General features: G+C 39.1%; 1 protein-coding gene across 1 annotated transcript; it reads right to left on the bottom strand.

Moving 5' to 3' along the window:
- Positions 1-64: 64 nt before the first annotated feature.
- On the bottom strand, positions 65-24026 carry SPCS2 (signal peptidase complex subunit 2). The gene is made up of 5 exons (XM_059391308.1): positions 23877-24026; positions 11537-11620; positions 9482-9641; positions 7762-7897; positions 65-836 (listed from the first exon to the last, which is right to left on the bottom strand). The coding sequence occupies exons 1-5, from the start codon at positions 23988-23990 to the stop codon at positions 650-652; spliced, it is 681 nt and encodes a 226-aa protein (XP_059247291.1). The 5' UTR covers positions 23991-24026; the 3' UTR covers positions 65-649.
- Between the last annotated feature and the right edge of the window lie 63 nt (positions 24027-24089).

The following is a 24089-nucleotide window of genomic DNA, read 5'->3' as shown; positions in this document are numbered from 1 at the left end:
ATGGCAGTTAATAAAGGGCACAAACAAATCAACAGGGATATACTGGTGGAAAACATAGACGATATAAAATTTAAAATGCCATTGGCTTCTTTAATTGGTTAAGAGCACAAAATGTAACAGAAGGTCTGTTTTAAACAAATTAAAAAGCTGTGTTTTTTTCCCAATTCCCCCCAAGTCAGATATATACACACCCACAAAAATGGTGTGTGAAGGAAAACTGTCATACACAAGAAGTTGTATCCTGAATTATGGGAAATAGCTGTTGAAATAGGAATTAACACAATAAAGTCAGCAACAGGTTAACAATTTTAAAAACTGAGTCTTTAAATGCTGCATGGCACAAAGCTATACAATATAAAGGACTACTAGGTATGAAGGACAAAGTCTGTATGGCTGCTAGCAAAAGTGCTTTTCCAGAAAAGCAAATCAAAACAATGCAATTAGCAGACCAAGGCTAAAGGCAGATATCAGAGCTACAACTTCTCATATCTGGACTAGAAAATCCCATTTATCCGGAATGGACTAAAATTTCAGGACAAAATAGGGACATTTTAAACATATCTTACTTTATCCATTTTAAGTTCTGTTTCCTTCTCCCTCACCATGAAATTCAGCATGATCCAGCAAAGATGGTTGCTTTTAGACCTGGCTATTTTATTTTTCTTTCTGTTGCAAGGCTGTCATGAAGCCTGGATATTTCCGGCTCGTATGCATCCATGACCAGTGTCCCACTGTGGTCAAAAAACTTAGCAATGGACTTGGTGAACTCGGCCTCTCGCTGCTGCTTTGTTCTTCCACTGATAAAGGTCAACTTCAAAGTGTATTTGTCATCGAACCTAAGCAAAGATAATAAATCAAAAACCAAACATAGAGATTCAACAAGTAACACTAGAGCATCAAGTGCTTTTGAAGAACAGAGCTGAGGTGGCTACTGGTGATAGAGGTAACATGCAGATTGATCCTTTAAAAAAAAAATCCAGGGTTCCTAATTGCCTTCAAGATATTAGTTCTGGGGGCACCTGGGTGGCTCAGTGGGTTAAAGCCTGTCTTCAGCTCAGCTTCAGCCTAGGACCCTAGGATCGAGCCCCACATTGTGCTCAGGAGAGAGCCTGCTTCCTGCCCCCCCCCCCCCCCCCCCCCGCCCCCCTTTTATCCCCCTCAAAAAAATAAATAAAATCTTAAAAAAAAAAAAAAAAAAAAAGACATGAGTTCTGATTCATAGGTATTGCCATGTCTGCCTTACTTACTGTGTACCTCCTTTACCTTGTCATAGACCGTTAAATTATATGGCCCACCTCCTACCTCTGAACCTTAAACTTGTTATGCTAGAAGGGTCTTCCTAGTAGACACTTCTCTCTAATCTCACCTGACTAGTTCCCATTTGTTAATATTAAGGCATAAACTTTTCTGGGATACCTTTCCAAAAATGGGTCAGATGTCTCTCCTTTGTCATACACCATCAATTGTCACCATACCATCAACTGTCAACTCAGATACTGAACACCTAGCATATGCCAGGTCTAATGCTAGGCTCCCATGCTGTCAATCAAATTATCTATTGGAAGATGTTTAAGCATCTGTGTTCTTCATTAAACTCAGAGATTCTTAAGGATAAGAATTCCATCTTACTTATTTTTCTATTCCTAGCTTGGCACTTGGCACCAAATCTTATGAAAAAATGAAGAACCTTTGTTTTCCAGAGATGTTCACCAATTCCAGGATGCTCAGTCCATGTTCCCTGTAATCAATTGAGTTTCAGGTTCTACCCATATTTCAGGCCGGAAATATCTTTTACTACATGAATTCCCAAGATTCCTTACCTATACCTTAAGGTATTTTCAAGGCCTTCGCTATCTCCACACATTCAAAAGGGTTTATAAAAATCAACCTCTGGCAGGATGACGTTCCTCCCCCTGACTGTGACCTGTTTGTTTCTGTCTCCATTTAATTAGGGCACATTCAGTGGACTGTCAAGCTGTTACTACCTTTAGAGAAAGCAACTGCTGAAGCCTCTGTTTCTGCATGTTTAAAACAGGAAAACTACCACCCAGTTTTCAGTATCACCGTCAATGTTAAAACAGTGCCTATTATTAACCAGCGCTCAAAAAATCATAGCTCAATAAATTATTGTCTAAGAAATAAAAAGTGTTGGTAAGGATGTGGAGAAAAAGAACACTTTGGATTGTTGGTAGGAATGTAAATTGGTGCAGCTAATTATAATGGAAAACAATATGGACGGTCCTCAAAAAATTAAAAATAGAAATACCATATGATCTAATAATTCCACTACTTGGTATTTACCCAAAGAAAATGAAAACACTAATTTGAAGATACATACACCCCTGTATTTACTGCAGCATTATTTACAACAGCCAAGATATGGAAGCAGTGTCAACTCAGATACTGTGTCCATCAATAAATACATAAAGAAGGTGTGGTGTATATACACAATGGAATATTACACAGTCCCAAAGGACAAGATCTTGTCATTTGTGACAGAGAACATGGATGGACCTAGAAAGTATTATGCTAAATTAAATAAGCCAGAGAAAGAGAAATATAACATCATTTCACTTATATGTGGAATCAAAAAAAAAAAGGAATTAACAAACAAAAAGCAGAATCAGACCTGTAAATACATAGAACAAACTGACTGTTGCCTGAGGGAGGGTGGCTGGGGAGACGGGCAAAGTGGGTAAAGGGGAGTGGGAGATACAGGCTTCCAGGTATGGAATGAGTAAGTCACTCAGTGATAAAAAGTGATAAAAAGCACTGCATGGGGAGTATAGTCACTGTACTGTAACAGCACTACATTGCATAGTGTAGACAGTAGCTACACTAACGGTGAGCTAACTACAGAGCTGCTAAATCACTATGTTGTACAACTGAAATTACTGTAACATTGTGTGAACCATACTAAAAAACAACAACAACAACAAAACTGTTATCTAGCCAGTTATTCCCAACCTGGAAAGCTATGAGTGGAAGTCCTTAAACTATTTTCAACACCTCAAAATTTTTCTCAAACTCCAGCCAGCAGCTATTAATTGATTTTACAGTAATCTCAGAACTTTTAGGCCAAGTTCCACTGGCCATTCCATGGCTTTGATGGTAGAACATGATCTGATGAGTTGTGATCTGATGCACTTTAGTTAGTATTTATTTTATATTATGTAGTACACAACTTACTATACAATTACACAACATATAATTACATCTAAAATATTCTCAGAAAAATCTAACAATATATTATAGAATAATTATATATTCATTCAGTCCTAACTTTACATGTCAGGTAGTTTCATATGTTAAGGCTATACAGCAGTGAACAAAGAGGCAAGACTCTGCCTTTTGGGACTTTTACTTTAGTGTATATGAAAGAATCAGCAATAAAATAAAAAATATGATATTTTAAATATAGTAGGCAGGAAAGGCTTCACTAAGCAGTTATTTGAGCAGAGCCCTAAAGCAGAGAAGAACAAGCTATCTGAAAAAAGAATAATCCAAGTAGAGTTCACAGCAAATGCAATGGCCTAGGGCAAGAACATGCTTGGAACGTCTAAAGAACAGAATGAAATTAGAGAGGAGGAAGCCACGGAGATAAGGAAGGTATGTGCACTATGTGTGGGTGTTGCAGAGGAAAAGATGAGTATGGACTTCTAAGATAGGCTTAGGATTTAGATTTTTCTGAGTGACATGGTTTGGAGCAGAGGATATGCCTTCCATTCTAAAAAGGAAATAGACTATGAGCAGGGAGAGCAGCTGTGGAGGTCCATGAAGACATTGTTATAGTAACCTAATTGAGAGATGAGGTAGCAGAAGAAATGGAAGTGGTCAGACTGATACATTTAGAAAGCAGAGCTGATGGGATTTGCTGAAAGACTACTGGAAAGACTGAGAGAGAGAGAGCAGTCAAAATGACCGAGTTCTGGCCTGAGTAACTAGAAGGATGGAAGTACCATTTATTGAGATGGGGAAACCTGGGGGGAATGCAGGTTTGGATGAGGGATAGCAGAGTTAGATTTTTGAGTGTGTGGATTTTGAAATGCTTATTAGGATCCGACATCAAACAGGAAACTGGAATGTAGCTGGGAGTTGAGGACAGAGGTCTAGGATGAAAATACAAATTCAGAGATCTTCATCATATAGATGGTATTTTAAAGTCTTGAAATTCTTGAAATTCTAGATAAGATTACACCTAGTGAGTGTAATAGAGAAGAGGCACTAGTAACAAGCACTAGTGGCATTTCAAATTTAGAGGCGTCACAAAGAAGACTAAAAAGCAGACATTAAAAAGAAAATTAGAAGATTATGGTATCCTAGAAACCTAGTTTAAAAAAAAGACAAGTATAACAAGGAGAAAGTAATCCACTATCAAATGCTTGTTGAATAAGATGAGAAAAGAGAAATAAAGATAAGCAAATCCAAGAGATAGTGACAGGAGAAAAAAGGGATAGAGAAATAAGACCATGCGGGGCGCCTGGGTGGCTCAGTGGGTTAAAGCCTCTGCCTTCGGCTCAGGTCATGATCCCAGGGTCCTGGGATCGAGCCCCGCATCGGGCTCTCTGCTCAGCGGGGAGCCTGCTTCTTCCTCTCTCTCCTGCCTCTCTGCCTACTTGTGATCTGTCAAATAAATAAAATCTTTAAAAAAAAGAAAGAAAGAAGACCATCTGAGGAGAAAAAGAGGAACAAAACGGATTTTCTTTAGTTGGGAGAAATGACAGCATGTTTGCATGCCGCAAGGAATGATCCAGCAGAAAGGCAAACATCAAGTAAATGAGAAGAGAGAGAATCTAGTAGACAAATCGACAAAAGGCAGCAGACAGAAATTCAGGAAGAAACAGACTCTGAAGAGCACTGCAAGCAGGTAATGACGGGAGATTTCTGATTGCTTCGATCTCAGCAACAAAAAGAGGCTGAGAGTAAAGACGGGAGAGGAGGGTAGGTTTGAGGACAGAGGAGAAGGTATCAAAGATGCTCTAGGACAGTGAGAGTAACTAAACTACAGAAATGCCATGGAATATAAATTGGGTAAGGGAGAACTGAGACAATGAAGGAGAAAAGGGACAATGAAAAAGTTGGGACTCTCAATGAATCAAGGATGGCACTGGGGCTGAAGAACCAATGGGACAAGAGAACCAGAAAAAGAGGAATCAGAAAGTGGGATACTCAAAACTGAAATTATTGAAGGTAATTAGTTATCAGCCAAGTCTAGGATATATCCAGGAAATAAGTGTTAAAGACATCGTAGAAAACAAAACGATCAGAAGAGAAGCCAGAGAACTGGAACTCATCATCTATTTGGATAATAAAGTCACCAAGACTTCCAAAAGGAGCTCTGCTAGAGAGAGTGCCAAATGAGCCAGGAGCTATCTTCAAGGAAAGGGAAGTGAACCCGTATTTAACTGCAATGAGAAGGAACAGGGGTGGCATATTTCCTCACTACAGGAAATAACAACATGGCAGCTGGTAAAAAATCAGCAAGAATGAGGAAAAATCAGAATCCTTGTACACTGCTAGGGGACTGAAAATGGTGCAGCTGTTTTGGAAAACAGTCTGGCAATTCCTAAAACAATTAAAAAGAGTTACCATATGCGACGCTGAGATGGCTGAGTCAGTTAAGCAGCCAACTCTTGATCTGGGCTCAGATCGATCATGATCTCAGGGTCGTGAGACAGAACCCTGTGTCAGGCTCTACACTTGGCTCAGAGTCTGTCTGACATTCTCTCTCCCTCTCCCTATGTCCCTGCCCCTCTCCCCCTGCTTGTGTGCATGCATGCTCTCTCCCTTTCTCAAATAAATAAATCTAAGGAAAAAACCAAGGGGGTTACCATATGACCCCCAATTCTTCTCCTAGGACATTACCTGAGAAATGAAAACATATGTCCACACAAAAACTTGTATGTGATTATTTATAGCAACATTATTCACAATAGCCAAAAGTGGAAATGACTCAAATGTCCATCAACTAATAAATGGCTAAACAAAATGTGGTATAGCCATGTAATGGAATATTTGGCATAAATACTAATACATGCCATAACGTGAATGAAACTTGGAAACATTATGTTAAGCCAAGGAAGCCAATCACAAAAGACCATATAGTCCAGGATTCCACTCACATGAAATGTCCAGAACAGAGAATCTATAGAGATGGAAAGCAGAACAATGGCAACTTTAAGACTAAAGGAATGGGGTGGGAGACCATGGATAGGGAGAAGATAGCTAAAGAGTACAAGGTTTCTTTTTGAGATGATGAAAATCTTCTATGTTGGCTGTTATGATGTCTGCATTATCTGTAAACACACTAGATTACTGACCTGTATACTTTAAGTGTATGTATGGTATGTGACTTGTATCTCAATAAGGCTGTTAAAAAATAATACACTGTGTAAGGGTGCCTCAGTGGCTCAGCCGGTTGAATGTTTGCCTTTGGCTCAGTTCGCAATCCCAGGGTCCTGGGATTAAGCCCATGTTGGGCTCCATGCTCAGTGGGGAGTTGCTTTTCCCTCTTCCTCTGCCTCTTCTCCCAGCTCATGCTCTCTCTCAAATGAATAAATAAAAATCTTTTAAAAAATACACTGTGTGTTTGAATGCACATATGAATGAAATGGAATGTATGAATGAAAATAAAGAAATCAAGATGTTGCTAGGGTCTAGAATTCTGCAACTCTATTTTTAGGAGCCTGGCACAAGGTATAGATTTATGACCTCTGAGGTCAAAAGGCAGGTGGGAGCCCTGCCAGAATTCAGCTGGAAGGACATTTTGCTCCTCCTCAAAGGCATCTCCACAAGCTGGTAATGAGAGAAGCTCTTTGGTGTTGATGCTATGCTTACCTTTGTATATGCATTAACTATACTTATAATTTAAGAGCCTACTATGTGCTAGGACCTATCCCATGTGTTTTCAGGATAGGAACGAAGAGTATGACGTCTGAACTCAGATGTGGGCTGGGACACCTACTAGATTTCCCTTTTGGGGTCTAGGACCCTGGAAGAATTAAGTAAACCTTTTGGGTCTGTGTTCTTATCTACAAAATGGGGTGTTCTAATGTTGAATGAGATAATGCACTTGGCATAATACCCAGTATATGGTTAATGCTCCACAGACATTTGCTATTTTTACTTGGTATATATAAAAGCTGGCATCTTCCCAAAAACCCTCGGAGTCATTCTTGACCCAGTTTTGACTGAAGCTCAAACAGTTTCCATGATATACAGGAAGTCATACAGCTAGAGATAAGCTGAAAGATAAACCCAGCTCTGGATACCTAAAAAGACCTCAGGTGTCACTTGCATGAAGTTATACTCACAGCTGGTCAGAAACACTGAAATGTGCTCCTCTGAGTTGCCAAGTGCATTGCTGCAAATATTCCTGATTGCAGAGACTGCAGTCAAGATCACAGAAGACATAGAAGCAATAGGGTTCTTCAATGACAACTCACTTCACAACTTTGGCCTTCATAGTTCTGTATTCTAATTGGGTCCGTTTATTGGCCAGAGGGAAAGAGACCTATTCTTCTTCGTTCCACCAAAGTTCTTTCTCCCACAGTTTATCTTGAGGGCACTTCCGTGATAATACATCTCAGAAGTATAATGCTAGGAAAAACATTCTGGACCATTCATACCCCTTAGTTAGTTTGACATGACTGGCACTATGATCTGCATGGAGTAAGCATAAAATTGTCTGTTGCTGAAAATGACTCGACTCTGAAAGAAAATCCAACAGTAGGAGTTAAGGATCTATGAAGATAGTCATACCTCTTGAGACTGGAGGACAGTTGCCAAATATCATCAGGATCCATTCCTGTAGGATCTTTCCTGTGGGCCACAAGAAAGATGCTCTTCTCCTTATATGAGGTATAAATCGTCAGGATCCCCATCATCACAAAATAGGTTCAGATAAAGTTAAGGAAAAAACACATACACACGCAAAGAAATAACACAAACTGACAAGGGCTATGAAAACTTACATAATGATAATCCTGGAGAAGACAGTTTCATCTTGCTATAAAAACACTGAAAATTTAGCTATTTCATTTTTCATCCTTAAGTGTGTGTATCTTTAGTGTCTAGCACAGAAGAGTCATTACCATTATATGTAAAACTAAGATGATTATAAAAATAGCAAGATCATGCATGTTTTGCTTTAAACACCAAACAAATGAAGTTTCATCATGGTAGTTCTCTTAGAAGCCATATATTTGTAATAATGTTGCCCTCACAGTTTAAAGTTTTTGGAACTCCTTTGGTAACTGCCTCTAAAACCTACAGCATATGAACAAGTGCCTTAATGGTGAAAAAATTCATACTGGGATGATTTATCTGATTACCAAAGGGAGTGAAGGTGCCAATTCTGGGGCTATGATTTGGGATCAATTTGGATAATACCATTTTTAATCAGGACCTGCTTTATTAAATGGCTTGATAGAAGAAAAATACCCAAAGTACATTTCTTAGAAATATTTCAGGTAGTGGCAGCATTGTTAAGAAAAGTAAACTGCCTACCAAAATGATTTGTTTTAAATTAGTACAGTGCTGGCACATAGCAGACACTCAAAAATACTGTGTGGATATTAATAAGGCAGCCCTATATATTCCAACATGAAAAGACATCCAATATATTTTAAGTTACAAAGAAAAATTCAGTATGTCCAGATTGACTTAGGGAGGAGGTGGTAGGCACCACAAGAAAACTGTTACTATGAACAAGTGGAATTTTTATAATTACAGTGACAGTGTAAGAAGTTCTTTGCATTTAGCTTTTTGAGAAATAATCAAGGTGGATAGGTAACTAACATGATTCTACTAATATTGTAAAAGGAGAGGGGAAAGGAAAGAATCTGACAGATTACAAAACCAAACATTATGAAATGTCTCATTTAATATTTTTAATTCTGAATGTGCATTGCCCCTATTTGTAACAGAGCAGCATTCAGTCTCCAGTAAGTTAAGTTCTTATTATCATAAGATCACAAAAACAGCTTGGATTTCAAACCCAGAGCTCCAGAATAGGATTTAATTCCATGTTACACAAACCACACCTCTATCTCATACTCAGTAATTCTCAGTCTAGCCCTTCAGCTTCAGGGAACCCTGAATCTCCAAAATCTGATCCTTCCCTACTATCCTGCAATGAGTTTCTTGAAGCAGTAGGTCTAATGGGAATGTGGTAGGCTAGAAATGAGAACTGGGTCTCACTATAATGGGTGTTTTGCTCTTAGGCACTCACACTTGGATTATAATCATCTCTACAATAACTAAACAGAATTAAAGATAAAATAACCACATTAAATCTCAAATATCAATGATAATCACTAACTAAAGTTACAGAGGCTCATAGCTCATAATGTTAAATTCTAACACTAGCGGGCCCTAGAATCAAAGTTTATTTTTTTTTGTAGGGAGTGGGGAGAATTATCAGTAGAGATTTTAGTAAACAGTCACTAGAAAACAAACCTGAGCATAAATAAAGGATATGATATGACACACAAAGCCAAAACAGGCTTAGATTCTGGAAAGGGGTGCATATAATCCCAAATCAAAGCCACTATGGCAAAGAAACAGGAGATGGTACAGATGGTGAGGCGACCGTCAATCAGACCAAAATTCTCCACATACTTGTACTTTTCCAGAAGTACCTAGTAAAAAGAACAAGGAATCAAGCTCACAGGACTTCTTCCTTCCTAGTATGTGCTTTTATTCTTACTTCCATGATAAAAGTTGTATTATCATACAATTACCAACAGCTCTCTCCAATCAGGATTTTACCACTTCAAGCAAAAGAAGACTCAAGCTATTCTCAGTGACCCCAGAGAAAAAGTTCATCAACTTCTCATCATTTTTTTAATCCTCAACTTTTTCCCTGGGAGGAAGCTAAAAGTTCCCCCTGCATTTTTCTTTTAAAGAGAGAAGGGGGGACACCTGAGTGGCTCAGTGGTTAAGTGTCTGCCTTCGGCTCAGTTCATGATCCCAGGTCCTAGGATCATGTCCCGGGCTCCCTGCTTCTCCCTCTCCCTCTGCTTGTGCACTCTTTCTGTGAAATAAATAAAATTTTAAAAATAAATAAATTATCTCAATGTGGTTTTAATTTGAATCTCCCTGATGGCTACTGATGATGAACATTTTTTTCATGTGTCTGAGAGCCATTTGTATGCCTTCATTGGAGAAGTGTCTGTTCATATCTTCGGCCCATTTTTTTATATGATTGTCTGTTTTGTGTGTGTTGAGTTTGAGGAGTTCATCATCACTAGCCATCAGGGAGATTCAAATTAAAACCACATAGAGATACCACCTTACACAAGTCAGAATGGCCAAAATTAGCAAGACAGGAAACAACATGTGTTGGAGGGGATTTGGAGAAAGGGGAACCCTCTTACACTGTTGGTGGGAATGCAAGTTGGTGCAGCCACTTTGGAGAACAGTGTGGAGATTCCTCAAGAAATTAAAAATAGAGCTTCCCTATGACCCTGCAATTGCACTACTGGGTATTTACCCCAAAGATACAGATGTCGTGAAAAGATGGGCCATCTGTACCCCAATGTTTATAGCAGCAATGGCCACAGTCGCCAAACTGTGGAAAGAACCAAGATGCCCTTCAACGAACGAATGGATAAGGAAGATGTGGTCCATATACACTATGGAGTATTATGCCTCCATCAGAAAGGATGAATACCCAACTTTTGTAGCAACATGGACGGGACTGGAAGAGATTATGCTGAGTGAAATATGTCAAGCAGAGAGAGTCTATTATCATATGGTTTCACTTATTTGTGAAGCATAACAAATAGCATGGAGGACAAGGGGAGATGGAGAGGAGAAAGGAGTTGAGGGAAATTGGAAGGGGAGGTGAACCATGAGAGACTATGGACTCTGAAAAACAATCTAAGGGTTTTGAAGGGGTGGGGGGTGGGAGGTTGGGGGAACCAGGTGGTGGGTATTGGAGAGGGCCCGGATTGCATGGAGCACTGGGTGTGGTGCAAAAACAATGAATACTGTTACGCTGAAAATAAATTTTTAAAATTTTAAATAAATAAATAAATAAAATAGAGAGAGAAAGGGGATGGGGCAGAGAGAAAGAGAGAATCTTAAGTAGGCTCAATGCCCAGTGTAGAGCCTGACCTGAGGCTCAATCTCACAATCCTGAGATCACAACCTAAGCCAAAATGAAGAGTCAGATGTTTAACAGAGTGAGCCACCCAGGTTCCCCTCTTCCCTTTTTAAATAGAGAGATGTCCAATCATGAATGAATTTCCTATATTCCCTCAACCCTCTTAGCTCTAGGCCAAGTAACCTTAAAAAACAATTTATTACCAGCTTTCTGGAATTCAAAAATTAAATTTGACAGAAGCTTGAGGTAGCTAATATTTTAACACATGTTCCTCACATTTACTGACTGTAAGGATTTCAGAAACTGCTTTATGGCTCAATTCCTTAAACTAACAACTACAGCCATTCCAAGTCTCAGAAAAAAAGATCTTGCAGACATGTCATAAGCTATATATACGCTAACAGACTCCCAACCTCAATAAAATACCTTTTTGGCAGAATCATCCAAAGAATTCTTCACAGCTGATCCATCCCACTTGTCAATTTTTACAGGTTTATCATCAATCTTCCACTGTAAAATAGAAAAGTCGTGAATCAAGAGGCATAGGAGCTTACTGAAAGTAAAACGAACTACTTCCTTAAGAGTGTTTAAACGCTTCCCCCCCCATCCCAGGCACAAAATGGTGTCACTTAGGTTAAGACCTCACGTCAGTAAACTACGACCTAGTACCTAACCTAAGGGCAGTTTTAACCCCCAAGAAATATGCCTTTTAACCAGTCAACAGAAGAAATTCCTGGTCAGCACTAGGAAACCAATAGGCTCCTTCACCTTAAAACAATGGCTTCTTCACTAATAATTTCCTTTTTTCCACTCCCTCTCCAGCTTTAAAAATCTTTCCATTTCTGTAGCCTTTTGGAGCTTCCCTCTACCTGCTAGATGGGATGCTGCCCGATTCAGGAATCTATTATTAAAGCCAATTAGATTTTTTTTTTAAGATTTTATTTATTTATTTGACAGAGATCACAAGTAGGCAGAGAGGCAGGCAGAGAGACAGAGGAAGCAGGCTCCCCACAGAGCAGAGAGCCCGATGCGGGGCTCGATCCCAGGACCACTGAGCCACCCAGGCGCCCCAAGCCAATTAGATCTTTAAAAACTACTTAGTTGGGGCACCTGGGTGGCTCAGTGGGTTAAAGCCTTCTGTCTTCAACTCAGGTCATGGTCCCAGGGTCCTGGGATCGAGCCCTGCATGGGGCTCTCTGCTCGGCGGGGGGCCTGCTTCCTCCTCTCTCTGCCTGCCTCTCTGCCTACTTGTGATCTCTTTCTCTGTCAAATAAATAAATAAAATCTTTAAAAAAAAAAAAACTACTTGGTTGAATTTTTACTTAACAGAGTATCTTCAAGTATATGTACATTTACTCCTTGTCCTCTGATGCTAGACAGCTAAAAGACAAACACTTAAAAATGAAGTTGAAGGAGACTAAGTCACTAGAATCAGGTGGTACTCATATGATTTTGCCAGTATCCATGCCGGAAAGTTAAATCTACAAGCTCCAAACCAAACATTTACCTAGGCTACAGAGACGACAGTGTGAATTCACATATTCCATTCTCATTTTACCCAAATGTGGGAACAAGGAAAAAAGCTCCACTTGTTCATCCTTTCATTCTATGACCACAAAACTTAAGACAACTTACATCCATGAACTTTCAGACACTAACAAAATGTCAGCTAACAACTTTTGTATTTCACCAGCATGTCTTAACCATAGGAAAACAGCAAATCCAGTGTAGTCTGTTGGAAAGAATATTCTGAATTAAAAATCAAGCCCCAGTTAGTTATATGACTTTGGACAAATCCCTTTCCAATTTCCATCATCTACAGAGGTACAGAATCAAGTGATTGTCTCACATGTTGTTGGTAGAAATTCAAAATGGTACAACACATATGAAGACAATTCAGCACCTTGGATTCCACTTCTGGGAATTTTTCCGTATCTGCATGCACACTGACTAATATACAAGCCTACTCACTGCAGCAGTACTTTTAATATTAAAAAAGTAACTCAAATACTCAACTACAGAGGAATGGTTAAACAAACTGGTGCACCCAGGTATCCTGAGATGGTCCAGGTACATGGGTGGGACTGACTTATCAATGTATGGCTTTTTGGATTTTTATTTTCTTCAAACCACTTTCAATTTTATTTGATTAAAAAGAATGCCTTTAAAATTTTTAAACACGTGAATATTTTATACAGTAAAAATGTTCTCAAATGCAAATTACATGAACATAGTTTAAGTGACAGGGTACTACAAATACTCTAATAAACCTATCTTTTATAGATCATAATGCTCAACTCTTAATTTTTTATATCAAGTAAACAAATACCATATTTGATAAAAATTTCAAACCAGTAGGCAATCCATTTTGGGTGCGTGAAAAAACCTTTAGCCTATTTTAGAGGAAACAGCATCTCTGCTGTAGTATAGAGACTTCCGGAAAAGAGCAGGAGGGTGGACATCAGGCACTTATTTTTCTGATTTACTTTCTGTAATTCTTAAAACTGCTCATCAACTAAAATGTATGCTACTCTTCTATTTTCTCTCTACTGCTATTTGGGGCATTTCAGAAACTTTTTTCTCCCACTCTTAACTTCTTCAACCATAAGTGCAAATTGCTTTCCCTTAGTAATAAAAAGGCACAGCCAAGGTTGGCTTCTTTCATGTGGGACCTCACAGGATAAATTACGAAGAAAGGTTCTGTGCAAAAAAGAGGTAATTTAGGCATGAGACTACCATCCCTCCCGAGAGTTAGAAAGGCTGGTGAACAGTCTCCTACGATGATAAAAAAAACTTTCCCTAAGTGATCTAAACCGTTTGTATAAATAAAGTGGTTTATGCTAAACACCAGTTTTTTTTTCTCTCTAGGAGTCTGGCATTTGGGCACAGGTTAGGCAGAAGGTGCATACTAAACCAGCTCCCAGTAAAAAAATCTGGGCACTGGGTTTCTAATGAGCTTCTTTGGCAGACAACACTCCACATGTACTGTCAGAGCACTGCTGCCAGAGGAATTAAGCACAACTTATGGGACTCCACTGGGAGAAGACTCTTGGAATCTTGCACTTGGTTTCTTCCAGACTTCCATCCTATGCATCTTTTTCCTTTGCTGAAATAAACCTTGTCCATGAGTACAACTATACACTGAGTCCTGTTGAGTCCTTCTAGTGAATCACTGAACATAGTCTTGGGGATCCCTGATACAGGCATATTGCCAATTAAGACAGAGCAGATGCTGTAACTTCACACAGTTCCTCTTTCCCACATTCCCGCCTGCATATTACAGATACGTGTATACTGGGCCTAATTAACAATCACAGATACTGACTTTAAGACCATTGCTATTGTCAATCCCATTCCCCAAAAGAGACACTACTTTTATCTCCTTCTGATTTTTTAAAATATTTTCATCTTTATTAAAAAATGTTTACATTGCTATTTCTTAATTTTTCAGTTTTTGACATTAAATCTATGGACTTCTCACCATAAAAAAGGAAATGTATCCATTTCATCCCTGCCACACTCACATTAATTTTTCCTGTTCCTCCTCCACCACATTTTTAATACAGTCATAGCAGATCACTGGTGATTGTGTCTTCTATAATAGCTTAATTTTGGCTAGATCGTTATTCAAACGGTACATTGTGATTATAAATGCTATTCACAAATGAATCATGTAGTATACTTGGATTACTTTTTCTTTCCTGATAGCTTTTGTTTTCCTTGAAGCTACTGTTGTTTTGGTGGTTGTTTTTAATCAATGTATTTGTCACCAGTATAGTTTTGAATTCTCTTGCAATTGTTTAATTGCAATTAATTGAATTCTCTTGCAATTGTTTAATTGTTTAATCTCCTCTTAATATGTGTAAAAGTATTCAGCATTCTGTGATTTTCATCTTTTTAGAGAGATTGGTCTTGGAGCCTCCTGACCTGCTCTGACAGGCCTGCTATACAGTTGTCACCCTGGAATTTCCCTTTACTATTAACTATTTACTATTTCCCTTTACCTTCTCGTGGGCTGAACCTACTTTTCTTAGACGCCATGTTTTACTCTTTTCTTGGTTTACTATTCCCTTGATCTTGTGAGCACATCCTCTAGGAGGTTCCTTGAAGAATGCACATGGGAAATAAATTTGGGGACTGCACATCTGGGAATGTCTTTTTATTCTACCCTCACACTTAAATAAGAGAAATAAGTTCTCTTCAAAAATTTTAAAGTTGTATTCCATTGTCTCAACAGTTTGTGGGATTCCTAAAGCCATTCTGATTCCTGATCCTTCATTCAATGCTTTTTCCCTTCTGGAAGAACTCACACGAAGTTCTTTATGTCATGTATCTAAAATTTCAAGATGCTGTCCCTTCTGCAGGTCAATTCTCATTCACTATTAAACTGCCACTATTACTGCTAGGCTGTAAGCAGATCCTCAATCTGGAAACCAATGTCTTTCAAATTAGAAAACTAGCATTCAGGGATATTAAGTGTCACACAGCCAGTTAGAGAAAGCAACAAAATTACTTAGGGCTAAGTTACAAATACAGGGCTCACCATAAAACTGTCCCTTCTTCAATGATAGAAATTTATTTTTAACTTGTCTTCATTTCTGAACTCAATCCCAAAGAAGATGGCTGACCAATTCATAGAACATACACATTTGATAGCTTTGACAGAACATGACAAAGACTCATTTCAGTTAAAGACTCATTTCAGTTACAAGTCTCTGCTGCAGATATGAATAGTAAGTTCTACGAAGACATTTCACTGCAGATGTGGTAGTAAGAACTCTACCTTCTAAGGACTTTGGAAGAATATTAAACACAATCCAGGTCTTGAGCTTATGTAAATAGTGCAGGAAGACATTTTCTGAGTTAAATGATTTGAAGATTACAGGCTTTTCCTGTTCCCCATGCATCTTCTGGCCTTAACGGCAAAAAAGGACAAAATACTTGGTCATTAAAGGCATGTCCAGTAATACAAAACTGCCCTGGGTATGAAATAACAGGATGAACACTTCTATTTTGTTATTTTTTTTTTAAAGATTTTATTTATTAATTTGACAGAGAGAAATCACAAGTAGACGGAGAGGCAGCCAGAGAGAGAGAGGGAAGCAGGCTCCCTGCTGTGCAGAGAGCCCGATGCGGGACTCAATCCCAGGACCCTGAGATCATGACCTGAGCCGAAGGCAGTGGCTTAACCCACTGAGCCACCCAGGCGCCCCTATTTTGTTATTTTAATGAATGTGAAAACAGAAGTTATGCAGTGATAAAGACTTCAATGAATTGCTTCATAAAGTTTCTTTGCTGACAAAGGGCAGTAAGACTCAAAAGATTCAATTTGAAACTGAAGAGATGAGCAGTGCCACCGGGACCCTGCTCTGACTCAGAAAGAGCCTTAAGTATAGCTCTAAGAAAAACTAACACACTTTCTCTCTCCCTTCTTTGAAAGGTCTCTCCTAGTTTAGAAAGGGGATATAAGCTGCAAAGAGGAAAAGTAATAAGAGATGAGGCACTTGACAGAGGAATATATCCTAGATAATCTTACTATGTTAAGGGGCTTGGACTTTATTCTGAGACAAGCAATAGAGAATATTTTAAGCTGACAGAAAAACAACACAATCAAATTTATGTTTTGTTTTTTAAAGTCATTTTTAGTGGCAACTTGGTAGATGGTCTAGAGGGGAGTAATGATGGAGAGAAATACATCGGATAGGGACCGATTTAGATGCACGGGCTGAATAAGAGCAGCAGCAAAGGGATAAAAAAAAATTCAGGCTTAGACAGCTGAGCCATCATGTCATTTTCCAAGAAAAGCCACATAGATGCACAAAGGAGAAATACACATTTGTATATGCTGAGTCTGAGACGTTTAAACTCTAGTTTTGAGATATTTCAGAATTTTCTAAACCAAAATAAGAATATAAAAACTGATGTTAGGGGCGCCTGGGTGGCTCAGTGGGTTAAGCCGCTGCCTTCGGCTCAGGTCATGATCTCAGGGTGCTGGGATCGAGTCCCACATCAGGCTCTCTGCTCAGCAGGGAGCCTGCTTCCTCCTCTCTCTCTCTGTCTGCCTCTCTGCCTACTTGTGATCTCTGTCAAATAAATAAATAAAATCTTAAAAAAAAAAATAAAATAAAAAAATAAAAAATAAAAACTGATGTTAGACTCAAAAGGTAAGATTACTATTTGAGTTGGAAATATGGATCCCTAAAGCCATATGCACACATTCAAAATAAGAAAAAAATGTTCGACCTGGAGAGAAAATAGTATCTGTCTTAAGAATGGACACTATCACCAAATTTAGATCCCAACTCAGAAACACCACAATATCTCAAAAAGAGATTATAGCTCTTGGTAACATACTTCATTTTCAATCTTTTTTTAAATTTATTTTTATTTTTTTAAAGATTTTATTTAATTGGGGGAGAGAGAGTGAGAGAGAGCATGAGAGCAGAAAAGGTCAGGAGAAGCAGACTCCCCACAGAGTTGGGAGCCTGATGCAGGACTCGATCCCGGGATTCCGGGATCATGACCTGAGCTAAAGGAAGTCACCCAACCAACTGAGCCACCCAGGTTCCCCTCAACCTATTTTTTTAATAAAAATGACCAAGAAATACTGCAAAGAAAATTACTTACTAGTGGCTTATTAACAGCTTCATTTATCCCTGGAGTTAAGCTGGAGGTTAATAATTACCATGTGTTAATTATAAGCATGAACATTAGTGGCAACACCAGAGAAACGAGGTTAAGTAGACTGGTTCTGGCTATTTAAGTCTAATATACCTACTATTAGATATCCATGTGGACATGGCAAGTAGGTGGTTGGACATATAAGTCTGAGGTTCAAAGGACAGAACCAGGTTGAAAGTTCAAGTATGGAAATCATCAATTTACAGATGATATTTAAGCCAGGACACTGGTATTTCCTAGGGATGAGTATAGAGGAAAGGGGCTTACCAGTATTTACAGGTCGTGAGAAAACAAAATAGTGACAGTAAAGGCAGAGGCCAATGAAGGAGGAGGAAAACCAGAAGCAAATGATCTTCTTAGGAAGACACACACACACACACACAAATTCAAGAAAGAAGTGATCAATGAGTCAAATACTACTGAAAGTTCAAGTAATACAAAAAACTATTACTGAAATTTGACAAAACAGAGATCAGAGCAGAGAAATGGAGCAGGAAACAGCTAAAAAGAGATGTGGCAGATGGAGACTGTTAACATCTGTGATATCACTGTTACATAATTGTGAATGACTGGTTAAGAAAATAGTAATAATAATTTGAAACTTTAGAGGTTACTCCATAAACATAAGGAGTATGTTTAACTCATAAAGGAATGAGTTAAAACTGAGATGTAATTCACACACCATAAAATTTACCATTTAAAAATGTGTAACTCAGTGGTTTTTATTATGCTCACAAGGTGGTAAAACCATCACCATTAATTCTAGAATATTTTCATCACCCTAAAAACAAACCCCATAACCATAAGCAGTCATTCCCAATCCCCCTGGTTGCCCCAGCAACCACTAATTTACTTTGTGGGCACCTGGGCTGCTTCTACCTTTTGGTTATTGTGAATGATGTTGCTATGATCATTTGTGTACAAGTTTTTATGTATAGACATACACTTTCAATTCTCTTGTGTTTATATCCAAGAGTGAAATATACTAAGTCATATGGTAATTCTATGTTTAACCTTCCGAGGAACTAATAAACTATTTTTCCAAGGGGGCTGCATCATTTTACATTCCCACCAGAAATGCAGGAGGGTTCCAATTTCTCTATTTCTCTACTTCCTCACCAACAATGGTTATTTCTCTTTTCTTTTTAAAATTATTATTATAGCCATCCCAGCGGTATCTCACTGTGGTTTTGATTTACATTTTTCCAATGACAAATGATGCTGATCATCTTTTCATGGGTCTATTGGTCATTTGTTTATCTTCGTATGAAAAAATGTCATTCAAATCCTTTATTCTTTTAAAAATTAGTTTGTCTTGGGGTACCTGGGTGACTCAATCGATTAAGCATCTGACTCTTGATCTCAACTCAGGTCTTGATCTTAGGGTTCTGAATTCAAGCCCCTGCACTGGGAGCTTTATGCTAAGCATAAAGCCTATTTAAAAAAAATTTTTTTTTTAGTTAGTCTTTTTATTATGGTTGTTAAGATTCTCTATATAGTCTAGAAATTAGACATTGATCAGAAATATGTTTTCAAATATTTTCTCAGTCTATGGACTATCTTTTCACTTTCTTAATAGTGTCCTTTGACATAAGAGTTTTTAATTTTGATGTAGCAAAACATGAGTTTTGAGATGTTATTAAAGTTTCGTTTGCAAAACAATGTTTAAAAGCAAGCACCTTGTTTCCTTAAACATGTACACACACACAAACCACAGCAATGCCATAAAACTGTTCATCTTTGGTCAAGGGTGGGTAAGGGTTCAGGCATATCATATCAGAAATCTGGCAAGCTAAACTACCACTGAAGAAGCCAAAAGGAGATACATGACTTGTCTAAGGACACATGGTTGATGGGTGATAAACCCAAGACTTGAATCTAGGTTTTCCAACCTCAAAACAGATGGTCTTTCCACTACTGCAGTATTTAGCACAGGGCCTGCTCCAGTATGAGAGGCAAGAGCACTGGATTAAAAACTGGGAAACCAGGTTCTGGAACTGCAACTAACTCAATGTCTCATCTTGAACAAGTTGCTTCGTCTTCCCCTCTTCAACTGTGTCATGTCTATAAAATGAGGAGGCTGGAACAGATCAATTTCAAAATCTCATTATAAAGATTTTAGAGAAACCACTATTGATTAAGCAGAACAGTTATAAACCAAGTAAAAATAAACAAAAAACTCTTACTGTATTAGAACCAGAAGTGAGTGCTCGCTTCGGCAGCACATATACTAGAAGCAGAAGGGATTTAAAAAGTAATCTAAGATAATTCTCAACCTGGAAGTAACTGTCAAAATGTAGAGGAAAGAAATAAATAAATAGCTATGTGTAAAAACATACACCTGTCCATGTCCCACCTCCAGAGAATCTGATTCAGGTCTGGGATGAGGTCCAGAAATCTGCATTTTTAACTAAAACCCCAACAGAGTCTGATATCTTTAAATGATGTCAGGAAAAAATATGTATCTAAGGAAGCTGAAGACCAGAGTAACCGGCTAGTTAGTAGTAGCTACATATATTTTTTGTTAAGTGCTTACTATGTGCTACTCATAGTGCTAGACACATTTTAAGGTAGATAATATATTCCCACTTATAGATGAGGAAATCGAGACACAAAAAATTTATTAAATTGTCTAAGAATACATATCTGCTAAGTGGCACAGCCAGGATTCAAAGCCAAGCAAATAGGCTGGCTCCAGAGCCTGTGTCCTCAAATATTAAAATAAAAAACCTGTTTTACCATCAGGATGACAGTCCAGCCAGGAGACAGAAATGAAGTTAAACAGGTATGAAGTTAAAAGGGTCTGAATACAGCTTCTAAAAACACAGTTTAACACTGCATTTTCATAGCCAAACAATTTTAGTAGCCTAAACTAATCCAGCCAGGGGATAGAAATCCATGTACAAGGTTAAAAAGACTTGGATATAGTTCTGGAAAGCATGGTTTAATACCACCTGTCAATTATAATAGCTAAAACAATTAAGCAAGCAATTTTCTTTATAGCCTGTTAGGTAAAAGAAAATGCTTTGATGTATTCTGGGCAGAATAACTTACTGCAATGATCTAAGTTATTCTGTGACGGAGGTTGGAAGATTGCATTTGCATACCTATTTTTAAGATCAGGAAACTAGAACTGCTTTGTTCTCAAAGTCAGTTTCACAGGAGCAGAAATTCACATCTGCTTAGGGAAAGCTAGAAGCACAGTGAAGCACATTTACATCTTGTTATTACATTTCTTATGGCAAGTGAAATTACAGCTGCAGGAAACAAAGACCCTCCAAAAAATCAAGACAAATAAAATTAAAGAGATTATAAGGTAACAGGCTCTCAGTCCTGCAAAGCAAAAAAGCTTCTCTATTCATTCAGATCCTGCTCCCCTGAGAATAATATTTTTCCATCTTCTCTTCCACCGTACCTTCCTTCAGTTTTCAGACAATTAAAAGCATCATTCTCTAAGGCAATTTCTGAAGACTGAGGAGGCAGATCTGAGGGTTTTTTTGTCTGCTAAATTTAATGAAGCAAGTACTTATTCTGTGTTGTTTGTCTCAGAGAACTATAAGACCTTTCAGGGGAAACTGGACAAATACAAATTGGTAGGAAAATATAAGACAGTATGTCATATTAAGTGACAGCTTAATTCCCACGTGCAATAAATGCTAGAGAATTCAGAGGAGGAACAACTTTATGTAAAGCTGAAATGAAATTTCCTGAGAAAAATCACCTAACAAGATCTTATTTTCTATCCTCTATGACCCTCACTTCTTGGTTAACTCTGTCAAGTGCTCTTTTTTAAGGCCTTTTATCTATTGCTGCTACTCAAATTAGGGTTCTCACGGCCTGGCCATTCTATTTTTATAGCAAAGAATGCTTACCCGATACTGTACAATGTTTACAACAAGTCCACAATACATACGGGAACCTACATTATTTACATAAGGAAATTTAAGTTCAGTAGTATCATGTAACCTATCCAAGGCCATGTGGATTTTAACAAGCTATATTAGAATTCAAACTTGTCTTTTTTTTTTTATAATAAATGCTACACACTAGTACGGTATAAGGTCTTATTCGAAAGCTTTTAATTTCTAGCTCTCCAAACTAATTTTCTGAAAACCACTTCATATAGCCTCAACAGCTTCCTACTCCAAGCAATCCATGCCCTCTTCAATCTGATTCCACTGTCATGTCACTACAGGTCTCTTACAGAGCAATCCAGTCAACTCACTACCTGAAACATCAAGCACCATCTGCTCAAGGACATTCTCAGCTAGTATACCATCCTTCTCTCCCAAAATAAGGTCCCAGGTCCACCCTCAGATGTGAGGTCTTCCCCTGGGCCCTCACCTCCTTATCAATTAGTTCTGAGGAATCACTCTCTTTCTCCTTTTTGTAAAAAGCACACATCTGAATACACCAAATACTTTTAATATTTGGGGTTCCTCTTCCTAGTCAGCTATACTGAGTACTTTCGGACAGTAGGATTCTTGACTTTTTTCCTCTGCCATTGCGCATGTGTATGCAACATGTGTTACAGAGATCACTCTTGTATATAACCCCATTTGGTTCTCCCCAAAACCATACGATTTCAGATGGAAGGTAAGCTTAACTGACTTGCCAGTCTTCATACAGTTTGAAAGTAGCAAACCCTGCATCTTATGATCCTCAGATCCAAGTTCTTTCAATAATGTAATGATACCATATACTCTTCAGTAAAAAATGCCCCCGATAAATGTTTGCTGGTAATGATCCAAACGGAGAGAACAGCAAGAAGAGCCAATGGGACAGGATGAGCAAAGGCTGTGAGATGCTCACCAGCAGAAAGGCAGGGTTTATGTATGAAAATAAACATCAGTTCCCAAAACTCTCACATGTCTTGGAGCAACTTAACCATTCCAATCCCCAGAACTCGTTCCTCTTAAAAATGGTTAGAGTGTGAGAACCATATGATTCAAAACCAGTGACACCTGAAAACAGAAGCACAAAGACCTGGATCTGAACCCCTCAATATGATCACATATTTGTTTCTTAGACCCTATCATGCGTTAGGCACAGGGTGTCTGAAAGGTGCTTTCCATTACAGCAAAAAATCCTACTTACTATATTAATGGTCCCATGCTTAACATTTCTCATGAAACTGGCCCAGTACCCTACAATGAGAGAACTGGAAGGGACTAAGTGTACTTTAGGCTAAGCCCCTCATTCACAGAAGAGCCCATAGACACAGGGAGAACAAGCATATTTCAAGGTCACACAGCTAATTAGAGGAAGAACCAGTACTAGGACCTACATCTCCATGCAACTGTTTCTTCCAAGATCCTCTGCAAAGGACAAGAAGGGCCAACCGAGGAGCACGGTTCCCCTTTTTGCCCTGTTACTAGGGTCACAGTTTAAAAAAAATGAATGGGCAGAGAGGGAAACAGGGTACCCAGAGCAGGCAGCAAGCTCAGAATCCGAGTCACTTACTGCACTTGGTTGCAGGCAGAGAAGTAAAATGGGGGGGGGGGGGGGTGAAGAAGGAGAAAGAAATAAAGAAATCTTAAGAGGGTTCCTGTCAGCTCAGTAAGGTAAGTAAATACTCAGTAACCTTAGTATTCGGACTCTCGTGATAAAACGCCTAGAAACTTCCATAAGCAAAAGGTCAAGGAACACTTAGAATCTGTAGCAGCACCCACTGTGGTGGTCGTGGTGGAGAGTTTGGGGACTGCTGACTTCGAATAGCTGCGTTCATGCCTTCGGGCTTGGGCTTGTTTTCCCCGTGGGTGAAATGGGCACATTCACTGTGGCCCCAATCACCTCCGAGGAAGTGTCGGCTGCACTGAAATTGGGGATAAATTATCCTAAGTGTGGTGGCTAGCGTTAAGGACCATACACACTACCAAGGAAAAAAGAAGGCCTGAAGAGGAGATCTGGGGTGCGAGGTATGGAGACACCCGCCTACAAGCGCCGGTAGGTTTCCGAGGGTGGGCCAGATGAGGACTACCCGCTGAGAAGCCACAGAAGAAAAGGGGGGCGGGGATGGGAAGGTGGGCTGGCCGCCTCCCGGGCCTCCCAAGTTCTCGTCCGTCCCCAAGAACCGGCTCCTCACCTTGTCCAACAAGCCGCTGCGGCCACTGCCCGTCCCGCAGTTGGGACCACCGCCGGCCCCACTACTGCCTCCGCCACCACCACTCCTCCCGCCCTGTGCAGACGCCGCGGCCATCTTGTCTGCCTCTGTGTCTCCCTCCTTCCTACTTGTCCGAAGCCAATTGGCTGAAGCTGACGGCGTGACGCGCCGCCCGGAGTCCGTCGGGATCCGTAG

This window comes from Mustela nigripes, chromosome 1, assembly GCF_022355385.1.
Source record: "Mustela nigripes isolate SB6536 chromosome 1, MUSNIG.SB6536, whole genome shotgun sequence".
Lineage (NCBI taxonomy): Eukaryota > Metazoa > Chordata > Mammalia > Carnivora > Mustelidae > Mustela > Mustela nigripes.
The sequence above is the reverse complement of the archived record's forward strand: the minus strand, read 5'-3'. Positions and strand labels throughout refer to the sequence as shown.